The 13,978-nt window shown below is 36.9% G+C and overlaps 1 protein-coding gene across 1 annotated transcript; it reads right to left on the bottom strand.

Annotated features, from left to right (window-relative positions):
- Nucleotides 1-8,253: 8,253 nt before the first annotated feature.
- On the bottom strand, nt 8,254-13,434 carry LOC132145586 (interferon-induced very large GTPase 1-like). The gene is given in 2 exon segments (XM_059556715.1): nt 8,254-12,084; nt 12,086-13,434. Coding segments are annotated over 2 exon segments (4,407 nt in total). The 5' UTR covers nt 13,420-13,434; the 3' UTR covers nt 8,254-9,011.
- Nucleotides 13,435-13,978: the final 544 nt, after the last annotated feature.

Genomic DNA, 13,978 nt, shown 5'->3' with positions numbered 1-13,978 from the left:
CGATGTCCAGGAGACAGATCTTCTGGGCTTTCTGGGGATAACAGCTTGTATGTGTCGTCATCTTTTCCTTTCAGGCGACACAGCCGAGGAGACATGGATAACCTGGGTGGAATAGTAAATTTTGGGATTCTTCCGGGCGTTAGTGGTAGACTTTGCTTGGAGAACCCTTTGGGTGTCATGATGTTCTCTAAACCAGCTGCTCCACAAGCAAACATTTTTCTAACTTTACAGACAAACAACTGCAGCAAAAACCTCTGACTTCTCAAAATCTCTACAAGCTGCTGAGCGTTTATTCACAAGAGGTCTTGTTAACTTGTAAAATGTTTCTCACGAGTAGCAGGTGAACAACGAGTAGCAGGTGAACATCATTAGAGTTTCACACCTGATTGACTGACAGCGCAAATTCCACTCACATCGTTTTTTAGTGTTTAAATATTTTCTCATGTACTGTGTCTCTTCTATATCTGTTAATAAACAAATACAAGAAAAAAATTCTAGATTAAGTTACCCGTCCAACACAGCAAGGTTGTCCCAACTGTTGGGGTTATCAGTGTTTTTGAAAACAAAAGTTTGTAAACAAATATTATTACTTCGTGTGGTGCAGAAATTATACATTTACCTGTTTTTTTCTAAGTCAGAGGGTCCGGCAAACTTCATGAATATAAGAACACACTTCCTTTTAAAAAAATAAATAGGCTAAAATAAAAAATGCACAGCTAGTTCCAGCCAGGTTTTGATCGCATTGCAGATTAATGTCACTGCGCCAAATTATTTTCGGTTATTTCAAATACCCTTTCAGTCTACCACAGCTGAACAACCAAAAACACAAAGGCGTTGAATAAATAGGAGAAACAATAAGATAAAACTATCACTTCACTTATTATTTTTTTATTATCTATGGAAAGCACGCTCTATCTTTTTCTCTCGCACACACAGACACAGAGAGACGAAGCTATGGGACAGAGCTGTTGTCAGCGCTGAGATGTGACTTTATCAATAGAATTAACGAGGACTAACGGGAGATTTCTTTAACATAGTTGTTTAGTAGTTAAACTTACAACTTCGTTTCTAGAGAAAGCTGTTGCGCAACATCAGGTAAAATCCAAATCCCGCTCTCTCTCTCTCTCTCTCTCTCTGCCAGTGTTGCCAGATTGGGCGGCTTCCCGCCCAATTGGGCGGTTTTGAATTTGATTGTGCGGGTAAAAATTGTCTTGGGCGGGTGGACAAAATTTGGGCTGGTTTGGGGTCAGTTTGGCGGTTTTCAAAAATATAAATTGTATAGGCTAATTAGCTAACAAACAAGCTCAAGTGTGCATATAGCTACTGCATCCGAACAGTCATCATGTTGTTATAAACTGCAGTGCAGAGGTGCTGATGCTGATGTGGACGTCGCGGCCGTACTTTTAGCCAATCACTAGTGATCTACAGACACACGTGATGATTCATGAGCAACAACGGATCTAATTTTAAATGTATGAACTGTATGAGTGATCATAATGCCTAAATATATGTTACATGGTAAAGAGAGTGTTTTAACACTCAAAACGTGAATTACACCTGTTGAGGGAAAGATGACACCAAGACTCTAATATTACTGCAACTCCTAAAATAGAGCACAGTTAAATTATTTAATTTATAACATAATCTATTTATATCTAATCTATATCTAAAACAGGCCCGGCGCCACAAGGGGGCAAAAGGGGGCAATGCCCCCTCAAATCTGACTTGTGCCCCCTCTGTTTCATTTTTGTATTCATGGTTAAAAATAAAATGTTCAACCTTTTGAGATAAATAATAATTGAACCTTATCCCCATGGGATTTAGAATGTTCAGTGTTGTGACTCATGACATTACTGCCAGATTCAAACGTCTTTCGCGTTGGTTGGCGCTGAGCCATATACTGACGAGCTCAACGCTGTCATATATCACAACTATGCAGTGTTTTCAACCTCATAATGTTTATTTTAGATTTCAAACATTTAAATACACATAAGCACTGGTAAAACAACAGCCTACATTTGGAGTTTGTAAAATACACACTGATGTCTGTGGAAGCAAGTGCTAGTGTCGCGTTGGTTGGCGCTGAGCCAGAGACGGACGAGCTCAGCGCTGTCATAACACAACTATGCAGTGTTTTCAACCTCATAATGTTTATTTTAGATTTCATACATTTAAATAGGCTACACATAAGCACTGGTAAAACAATAGCCTACATTTGGAGTCTGTGGAAGCAGCAATAACAATTATATGTATTTAAATATAATTTGTTGACGTGTGTTTTTCATATCAGACAAACACAGTGGAAGTAGGCTAACTATAAAGTTTACTCTATTGTTATAAAGGTTTTTAAACGACCAAACACACTCACTTAAACATATTTGAGAATCGGAATATCAGATAGTTGATGACATGGTAAGTAAGTTTGTGAATATTTCGAATAAAAAAGGAAAAACGAAATGATGGATAGCCTACATCTGTTACACAGTGTTATTATTGTGGCTGCGGTGTTTCACGTGACAAATATGACGCGTTGCCATGGAAACATTAAGGGGGAACGTTCTAAAATAACTGTCGCCTTGAAAAATCTTACTCTCGGGAGTCAGTTAGAATATTTTAAACTTAAGTGTGAAAGGGTTCATTATTCATAATAAATGACGCTGGCTTATATTTTGTCAACTGTGTGGTTTCCTGAAAATACAGTTGTTACTAAGGAGATTCAGTGCCAAATCAAGGAGATGCAACTCTTCTAAAAAGGTATAGGACATGATCTATCATCATTACGCTGTTTAAAATTTGCTAGTCTCTGGTTAACTTACCTGCAGTTGCATATGGAGTGTTTTAGGGAGCGCTGTATTTAAAAATATATCGTTGCAAAGCGAGATCTCAGTGTGTATTAATCATTGATGCTGTAATAAAGTTAAGGCCCCTTAACAATTTCACTTGCCCCCTCAGTCATTTCATCCTGCAGCCGGGCCTGATCTAAACGATCTTGTCTTTTATCTTTTAAACAGTACAGATTGGTATCTTCTTATAGACGGTGGGCCGAGGGTCCGTATCTGCTTTACTTTTCGAAATGGATGATCCCCATGGAGGGAGAACCTGGATTTGTAAAGTTTGGACGGTTGTTTTATTATCAACGATATGAAAAGTGTTGCCACTCCCATTTGTTGCACATTTTCCCCAAAATCATAATGCACGAACCGTAAATATGCAGGCAAACGCGGTTGCCTACTATATTAGTTGAGCCAATAGCGCGGCAAGATACTGACATGGGATTATTATTAACCAATCAGATGTATCTTATTTAGAACAGCTGGTACACGCACGGATGATTTAGCTATCAGACAGGAGCAGGAGCAGCAGCGCATCGATATCGTCAAGGACATTCTTTGTGTGATTGTAAGGATTCATTTAATTATAATATGATATCTATATAAAATGTTTATTTTGTACACTGTGTTGTCCAAACGTGTGTAAGCGTCTCGTTAGTGTCGTTTTTAGTAGGGTTTCAGCTGGCGAACTAGCATTAGCCAGAGCCGTTCAGAATATCATATTTAACGGCTCTGGCAGTAAATAGCATCATGTGATTACATATTTGATTTGGTGTAAACATTCCATTCTCACGGTAACACTTCGTCCAACTCGCATAGACTGCAGCTCCACTGTATGTTGGCGGATAATTACCTCAGACCGTTTTGCAAACGTTCGACAAAAACTCAAAGATAAACATGAACCTGTTGATGTTTAAGACATATATTTAATTATCAGTTACATCTGACATAACCTTAAAGTGTCAGTATTTCTAATATTCTAACCAATATTCAAACCGGAGAGCTAAGAGCTCTAATGTTAGTTAGAACTGTATGTAATAGAAAAAATATTATAACTATCAAAACATAAACTGCATGTAAAAGAAATAAGATGAGTATAACTATCAAAGAACATAGGCTATCAAACAGAGCAGAGTTATAATGTACATAAACATGTCATGCAAATTTACTTCTGCAGGAGTAGCAAACACACCACTCCCCACATGTGTACATACACACATGTGCCCTAGTAATCTTCAAGTGACTTATTGTCAGTTTACACACTGACAGAGGTTTGTACATGGCAGCTCATGCAGTTTACATGTGCGTCTACCCTTAACACAATTCGTTTTTTACACAAGCAGTGCACAAGTTTCAGTATGGCCTCTGAAGCTGGCGGAAAAGTCATCCAGTCCACTCCGTAGAAATCTCTTACCATCTTCCAGCCATGATTTACAGGAGGAGGAATGTCAGGCATGCACTCAAGACTCCTTCTGTGTACTGCAGCCTGATAGCCTGCCCGCCGGATGTGTTTTTTCTTTTATCTATTCTTTTTTTTCTTTCTTTCCACCTAATTTTTCTTTCTTTCTACCTATCTATCGAAATGTATTGCCTTAACTTTTGGGCTAGGCTTTTTCAAGCCAACTTAAAAGTTTGCCTATAAATTTCATCTAGTTTTTTGTACTAATCTTATATTGTTACTGCACACATCTGTACATGTTGTTCATACTGTATATCTATTCTGCTCTTATATATATTTTTAATTTGTATTACTGTTAACCATACTAAACTGTATACTACTGTCCATACTGCACTGTACAGTACAGGTCAAAAGTTTGGAAACATTACTATTTTTAATGTTTTAAAAAGAAGTCTCTTCTGCTCATTAAGCCTGCATTTATTTGATCAAAAATACAGAAAAAACAGTAACATTGTGAAATATTAATACAACTAAAAATAATAGTTTTTTAATTTGAATATACTTTCAAAAATAATTTATTCCTGTGATGCAAAGCTGAATTTTCAGCATCATTACTCCAGCCTTCAGTGTAACATGTAACATCCAGTCTATCACATGATCATTTAGAAATCATTCTAATATTCTGATTTATTATGAGTGTTGGAAACAGTTCTGCTGTCTAATATATTTGATGAATAAAAGGTTAAAAAGAACTGCATTTATTTAAAAAAAATTTTTTTTAAATAATATAAATCTTCATTATCATCAATTTGACACATCCTTGCTGAATAAAAGTATTTTTTTTATTTAAAAAAAGAAAGAAAAATTACTGACCAGTGTTGTATATTGTTTACTTTTTATTCATCAAAGTATCTTAAAGTATCACATGTTATGAAAAAATATTAAGCAGCAGAACTGTTACCAACTTTGATAATGAATCTTCATATTAGAATGATTTCTAAAGGATCATGTGATAATGATTTAAAAAATTCAGCTTTGCATCACAGAAATAAATGATAAAGTATAATAAATTGAAAATGTAATAATATATCACAATATTACTTTTCTGTATTTTTGATCAAATAAAAGCAGGCTTGATGAGCAGAAGAAACTTTTTTCAAAAACATTAAAAATAGTAATGTTTCCAAATTCTGACCTGTACTGTATGTCTAATACTGCACCGCCTGTCTATACAATATAAAACCAACCTTCTTTTGCAGTTTCTTTAACTAATACTGCCTTCTCTTCTCCTTTGTTTCGTTTTATCTTCGTGATATTTGTGAAATGGCTGTAGCACTCCCTGTGGGAGCCAGTGTTGGCAGGTTTGACTAACCGGTTTGTAGGTTCCTGACTTCGTAACTTCTATGCCTTCTACTGCCTCTTTTGCAATGATACCTTATCTGCCCTCAAGGTCTTTCCACAGAAACACTGATTTAATACATTTCTCCCAACTTATGTCTGCGAAGGGAATGGTGGGCCCACCACTTCCCTCAAATATATGCATACAGCACTTCATGTTTTGCCATTTCATCCAAGTAAACATGGGCGGGAAAAAGAGTATTGTCTGTCTCATTCTTTCATGACGTTGTGCTTCCAAGCAAAAACATTGTCAAATGTGTTAAATCAGAAGGGTGTATTAAATATTACAAAGAAATAACAGGACATCGTATGACAAAAGGTGGTAACATAAAATAAAAACAGTACAAATGGATAACGTTACCTCTACATTCTGATTTTGTGTCAAACTGTATATGTAGCAGAATTTGGTAAAATAGTTCTTATCTTAAATAGTACAATCGTAAATCCTGGTCGCGAAGCTCGCCAGTGTGTTCACAAACGCGTCACCAGCACCGACACTTTCCACGCACGCTATTGGATGAAGGCAACAAATACGTCATGCAGGTCGGACCCCGCACGTAGCTGCTTGCTGTTTTCGCCGGGAAAATAACCTGAAAAAAGTTTCCGATATTACAGTAATGGACAAAGTGTGTGAGTGGCAACAATTTTTATTTGCTTTGTTAAAAAGCGTAGCGGTTACATATAAAAAAACTGGGTTATCCCTCAACACAGATCGTTTGAAAACACGAAATCTCCCCTCGGCCCACCGTCTATTAGTTTTGACTGTGCAAATGTAATGTTCTACAATATGAACTTCTCAAAAAACTAAAGCCCCTATTAGGGCGGTATTGTTTCTCATGTGGACCGCTGTGAAAATATATTTACATACCACCTCAGTGATAAACTCATGGATTCGGATGGCGATTATTATTGTTGTTGTTGTTAATTTTCATACAGTATTTATCAATGAATGACAACGCAGTTTTGACTGTTATATGTGTGCATAAACAAGTTTGAAATACGTAATTACGTTGCTTTTTCCTATCACTTATATTGGACACTTATGTATTTAAATTCTGACTGTTGACATTGAAAATGATGCATTATGTTTTTTCGAGGGTATCGGTAAATCAATTGTAAATCAATCAAATGTTTTGAAGGTGACTGCTTGCATAACCTATTTTAATCATATTCGGTAATTGTCTTTAATGTAGCTATTTGCCACCTTTTGATCCATGGGAAATTTATCTAACGTTATTATTTATTATTTCGTTTTAAGGAGTTAAAATGGCTCTTAACACCTTTGACTGACATGTTGTATCACATTATTTTGTTAGTTAAAGTTTTGGGCGGTTTTTTGTTGGAGTGGGCGGGTTTTTGTGAGCTTTTGGGCTGGAAATCGTCCATCAAATCTGGCAAATCTGAATACAATATTGCCAAAGCTTGAAATAGGCTATAGGAGGAGAAATATAATAGTAAACTTCCAGGTCAAATTCAATAATAGCATCTTTTGTCAGACACGAACTTTGGCCTCAGATGACACACAAACCTGACAAATACACACTACTTTCCTGTCTAGAAAACACTCATCCTGAGAGTCTGACCTGACATCAGTTCTGCTGCTTAATGTTCACACGTGGATAAATGTGTGTTGTTTGTGTTCATTTTGTGATTCGAGGTAGTTATGTTGTGTCTTTTAAATGAGAACATGGTTAAACATGTGCAAGATTGTCATTCTTGTGTATAGTTTTGCAGAAAACAGCAAAATTGACCATGTGTGAAAGCAGGAGAAATGTGTTAAAGGTTTTGAGAAATGTGTGTTTGTTTCGAGAACTATATGAATGGTTTGCAAAATCGAGACCTCCAAATGCAGTGCTGTAGTATTGTGAGGTAAAGGTTTAAAAAGGGGTTTTCTAACCCTAACAAACTACTTTTAGAATAATTGCTATATTTCAGGATTTCTGTTAACACTGCATTGAAGTTTTCTTCCAATAATTAAAATCGTAATACGTAAACAATATTCTATAAACATAACAAATGTTTGTTTGTAGTGGCCTTTTTACAAAAAAATATGAAATATCACTTTTTTCCCAATTAATAAAATAAAAACACGATATGTGTACATTTATACATAACATGAAAAGATTTGTACAAACATTAGGAAAAAATAAATAAATGGTGACTTCTACTTGGAAAAGTAAAACACAAATTATATATATATACAGTATTTTTTTTCTTTTTTTTTTTTTTATAGTATTTTTTTATTGTTAGAATGATTTGAGATTTTCAAATAATTAGTAAGGTAGAATTTCTTGCATTGAGCCAGAGCCCCACGAGGGGGGGAAAATTTTTTAAAATAGTAAATGATGTTTATCTGAAAGCGTAACAGAGCAAACATTTTCTGTAAGGGATAGGTTTAGGGTAAGGGTTGGGTTAGCGGATATTGAAAATTGAAAATGTATAAATGTAGGCTACTAGGATAATATAGCAAAGTATCAAAACAATTGAAAAAAAAAAAGTTTCAAATTATGAAGCAATACACATATTGTTAAAATTTATTTCAATAACCCTAAAAAGGCTGACGTATCCCCTGAGATAAAAACATTTAGAGACAAAAATTTAAAGTCCCCTCCAGCATCTATAAATGTGAGAACTAGATCAGCTTTTCCCTTCATGCAAATTTAAACGTTTCTCTAAACAAAGAATGGAGAAACAAGTCACCTCATCTAAATGTTTTCCTTTGATGAATGGTTTGTTAGGATCGGACAATATTTGTCCGAGATACAACTATTTGAAAATCTGGAATCTGAGGGTGCAAAAAAATCTAAATACTGAGAAAATCGCCTTTGAATTTGTCCAAATAAAGTTCTTAGCAATGCTTATTATTACTAATCAAAAATTAAGTTTTAATATATTTACGATAGGAAATGTACAAAACAGATTCATGGAACATGATCTTTACTTAATATCCCAATGATTTTTGGCATAAAGAAAAAATGTATAATTTTGACCCATACAATGTATTGTTGGCTATTGCTATATACCCCATACCCCAGCGTCTTAAGACTGGTTTTCTGCTCCAGGGTCACAAATATTCACAACAAACACCCTTTCAAAATGAAACCTAGGAATAAGACCCACACTTTCACAGCTTCTCAAATGTTTGTATCCCCCAGGATACCTTGCCCCCTTTAGGGTTACCAAGTCAGTAATGTTTCAAATCTGTTCTTAATGTTTATTCAAGTCTAAACATAGAGAAAGACCCCAAAACACGTCAGACATCAGATTGTCTCAAATATTGTACATTGCTGCATTAGAATCCCCTACTTCAGATATGTCTCATTATTTCCAATATTTTTTTTGTCTTTATTCATACATGAAATGTATTTGGACTTTTCCAGTCTTTAACGAATATATCCAAAAAGTTTGTATAGGTTTAAACTAATAATTGCATCATTTTTTGTGTGTAATCTCCAATTTGATGGGATCCTACCCTTGAATGATTTGTCATAGTACTCTTCCAGATTCTTTTGGAATTTGCACACAAACCACTTCCAGTATATCCGTTTAGGATAAGTAGGATATTCTGAAACAAGCAAAAACCTGTCATCGCAAACTTCTCTTGCGATTCTGATGTTATTTGATGTTTTAAAACGATTTTTACTTGCAGTCCAGCAGAAAATTCTACACAGATTATTTGTTCCATCATAACAGTGCCCACTGACTCCAGTTATTCTGTGTGAAAGTACACAGTGATCTCCGTCATGGTTTTCTATTTGTGTGCATGTGGCTTTACAGAAGGGACACTGAACCCAACAGGACTGACAAAACTGATCAATCAGAAACTCGTCTGGTCTGTCCTTGAGGTCCAGTTTTTCGTAAAATGTATCTGTGTTGAACTCTTTGCTCGTGTCAGGCATTATAGCAGGAAGTTTTGTTGTTATCACTTCTTTGAGAAGGTTGAAATCAACATCATCATGTTTGACTTCATTCAGCTCTTTTTCAGAAAATATCAGCACACCTGAAAGCTGCTGTGTGAAAGTCTTCAACCACATATCAACATTTCCACGGTTTGTTTGAACATGTTCAGTAGATTCATGAACGGCATCGATGATCCTCTTCTGCATGAGTTCAACGTTCTTCTGCATTGTGGGCAAAACACTGACACTGAGTCTACGAGCCATATACTGACCGACTTCATCTCTGATGACATTTTTAAAGTGCTCTCTGGGATGATTAATGTACTCCATGTACACAGAAAAATCCTCCCGTTCTGCTAAAAGCTTCAGGATGTGTATCTCCAGATTTAACCTGTTTCCATTCAGTGATTTACAGTTTAGTCTAATGTCATTTATCAGATCTCTTGCAGACTTTCTGTAGATGCTCTGCTCAGTGCACTCTTTAAGTTTCTGACACAAGATCTCACCAAAAATCACAGATGATGCAGCTCCCTGGAGGTGCTTCTTGAAAATACTGTAATGCTCTTCTTTCTTCTTCTGCAGATAGAGAACAGGATCATTGGCTTCTCTAAATAGTCTGTGTTGCTGAGTGAGTGCCTTGTTTGCTCTCTTAAAGATGGAACAAACCAAGTCAACAAAGAATTCATTCTTGAACACATATTTCACTGATATTTCCTGATGTTGTCGAAATCTTGCTTTGATGTAATCTACAAGTTGTTGAATGCAGCTGACGTTGAAGCCCATTTTTGCAATGTTAAATGACATGATCTTTTTATCTATTTGCTGGGCAACATCTGTGACAAAGATTCCTATTTGGATTTCGTCCTCTTTAGAGAGAGCATTACCAAACCTTTTTTTAGTTGCTTTGATTGCATTTTTAATATGACCTCTAAATCCACTGGATTTCTTTAACTGTACATAACCTGAATAACTTGCTACAGATAAAACATCCCTGCACTCGCTGCTCTCCCTCCAAGAGTCTACAGGAGAATCTTTATAGATGTCACTGAGGAGTATTTTCACCTCTTTCATTATGTCAATGTCTTTGATTGGAGTATCTGTGATGATCGTCTTCACACACTCTGTCCAAAACAAATCAAACTCCTTCTTCAGTGTTTCCTCATCTTTTGCTCGGTCCTTGAGTTTTAAGACAAGTTCTTTGCTCTTTTCAATAAGGGTGTTTTCAGTTTCCAGCATGGCACTCCGAAGAGTCCAGGACCACTTGTTGTATTCTGTCTCTGGAAAGCTGAATACAAATTGTTTATTCAGTAAAGCATCCCAGAGATCTTTAATACGATCTTTAAAGTCAGTCAGCTTTATTCTATCTGATTTAGACACATGAGACATAATAGTGTCCTTCAGTTCTTGCATATTCTCACAGTAGTTTGGGTTTGTTGGTGCCATGGGTGGGCTGCCCTCCCAAAGCTGAGCAAAATACTTCACATCATTCCTTACATCAGATAAAATGACGTCATTGAAACATAGTTTATCATAGACTTCATCTTTAGCAGCGAGTTTTGTCATCTCATCCAGTGTCTCCTGCAGTCGTCTCCTTCCATCCATGTTTTTCTCTCCAGCTGTGATGTCTGAAACGTTGTGATGCACAAACACACAGCTGGGATTCAGTCTGGCCTTCTTCATCCTCAGGAAGGCCTGAACAACAATCTGAAGAATGTCTTTCATCTCAGCTGGGTTTTCTCCAAAGATGTTGATCAGTGTCACATTTGCGAGCCCAACAACATACATGGCCATTTCATTGTCATGATGTCTTGATCTTACAGCCATCTCAGAACTATGAAGACCTTCGGTATCTACAACCAGAATACAGTCAATGTCTAGCTGTGCTTTCATCTCGTCTGACACTCTGAGCAGCTGCACGAAAGCTCCTCTGGTGGTCCTGACAGCAAACTGCAGTCCAAACACTGCGTTCAGCTTGGTGGATTTCCCAGAGCTCTGAACCCCTAAAACTGATATCACAAAGACTCTCATGTCTCCAAGTTTCTTGATAAGTTCATCTAGAACAGCAGTAACCCAGATCACAGGAACATGAGCAGCATTTCCGTCCATCAGTTCCAGTGGAAATCCAGAGATCATCATCTCTGCTGCAAGACTCGGCAGAGAAGAGATCTCAAACTCCAGGCCGACCTTGATCTTCTGCACAGATATACATGACTCATAGATCTGACCAATCTCCCTCATGATGTGCTCCAAGCCAAAGGCTGCAGTTTGAAGTTCCTCAGAGATTCTCTCGAGTTTAGTTTTTTCAGTCTTACGCTGTTCAGATTTATCATTGTCCTCTTTCAGTTGTAAAACTGTTGACCACTGTTCATTATACTTCTGATGAAGAGCAGAAAGGTCAGCTGAGGTATTTTCATCCAGGAGGATTCCAAGCCATTTTAGGAAAAACATCTTCTTTGTGGAACCTGAGTTTGTTTCCTTAATAAAGATCTTCATAAACTCACTGATGTCATACTCGTGCTGCTGTTCACGGATTTTCATCAAGTCTCTGCTTTTTTTACTCTGTGTCTAATTCATTAGCTTGAGGTCGATGTAGTTCTCTGTTCTTCTGACACCACTGATGCCACACTTTCCCCTGATGGGGCAGAACTGATTCTTTGATTTCAGACAGTTTTTTATCCTCCAGTAATCTCATCATCTGCTGTGCTGCTTCTTTTCCGCTCCTGCAGTCGTCATCATTTCTCTCATCTACTATGATGTCTGAGTGTTCGGACACATCTTCAAGAACGAAAGTGGAAGAGGACAGAGAAATACAATCACTTATAGCTTTTCTGAGTTCTTTAGATATATCTGATTGGCTTCGGTTTTTCAAACCAAATTTATATTTTCCTTTCCGTGTCTCAGTAAGAGCTAAATCCCTCTCAGCAAAAAGACAAATGAGTGGTTTTGAGTCATTATAGAGCTTTTCGACTTGTTCCATTCTTTTGTCATTCCTCTGAAGTTGTGGTAGAAGAACAACATTGACTGAGGCCATTTCAGTGAGAATCTGTAGCTGTTTCTCATTGTCTGCTGCATCACCGTGGAGGTTACAGAATGCAACGCAGTCATTGAATTTATCCGTGTTTTTCCCAGCGGGGCAGAACCAGGTGATCTCCACCACTCCATCCATCAGGACTCTGGTTCTGCTGCTGCCTGGGCAGCTCCTGTGGAAGAACGCGTTGTGTTTCTCATTGATCAGTCTGTTCATCAGCTGAGACTTGGATGAGGAAACAGAGCCAAACCTGAAGAAAGACACCATTGGAGTCTGTGCCTTGTAGACCGGATGGATTCGACTAATGATCTCACTGTCTGAAATTTTCTTCTTCCAGCTCTTGTTGATTTGTCTGAATGTCCAGAGAGGAAACACTATCTGTTGTGTGAATGGATCGGGAACAAGCAGAGGCAGAGCATACTGACACTGAGAGAGTTTAGTCACCATCAGCTGCTTCAGGAAGCCATCAGCACAATGAAACGCTGCCATCTGAACATCCATTGGATGAACAGGCTCACTTTTACTTGTTTTGTTGTCTGACATTAATTCGGAAAAAAAAACGTCAAAATCAACTTCTTGTTTAAATGAATCATTACATTTCTGAGTGTGACCTTCCTCATTGGGCTTAATATTAATACATCTTGCTTCATAGTCCATCATCAGCAGTTTGTGTATGAACGTCTGAATCAGCTCGTCTTCAGCACAAGACTCATGGGACTGTAATGAATGTGCAGTCAACTGAAGAACATCTGCAGCTCTCAGTTTATACTGATGCTTGTCAAGGTGAAGTCTGTGGAAGAGTGTTTTTGGTCCCTCATTTTCAGTTCCCTGCTCTTCTGCAGTTCTCTGTGAATTAAAAAGCATGTTATTTCATGTAAATGCAAGATATGCTGCAGAGAGTTTGTTGTAAATTACACAATTATGTTATAAGCTGACTATCATCTTTGTGTATTCTATAGAAAATATTCTAAAAAGTAGAATTCACAACTTTTTATTCTGTTTCATTTCTCACTATCCCTTCTGGAAACTGACCTGGAAAATAAATAAATAACAAAAGACATTTAAATATGTCGATATTTATGTCAGCAAGACCAGGAAAAAACATTAATGCTATACTTATTTTGCTTTCACTCTTTAAAAAAAGGTTCTTAAATGGTTCCATAATGAACTTTTAATATCCAAACAACCTTTCCATTGGACAAAAGGTTATTTGTAGCACAGAAAAGTTCTTCTTTATATCTTTATATGGTGGATGGCGCAGTGCACTGTTTTGTTTATTACGTACACACATATTAAAGTGCGGACGATGCTCGCAGTGTTTTCAGCCTCTGTCGTCTCACTATATGATATTATGAATATATGAATATCATCTCCAGCTGCTCTGAGAGTCACTTCATTAGCATTTTATCGTTTCATTTGAGAG

Source organism: Carassius carassius, chromosome 8 (assembly GCF_963082965.1).
Source record: "Carassius carassius chromosome 8, fCarCar2.1, whole genome shotgun sequence".
Classification (NCBI taxonomy): domain Eukaryota; kingdom Metazoa; phylum Chordata; class Actinopteri; order Cypriniformes; family Cyprinidae; genus Carassius; species Carassius carassius.
The sequence above is the reverse complement of the archived record's forward strand: the minus strand, read 5'-3'. Positions and strand labels throughout refer to the sequence as shown.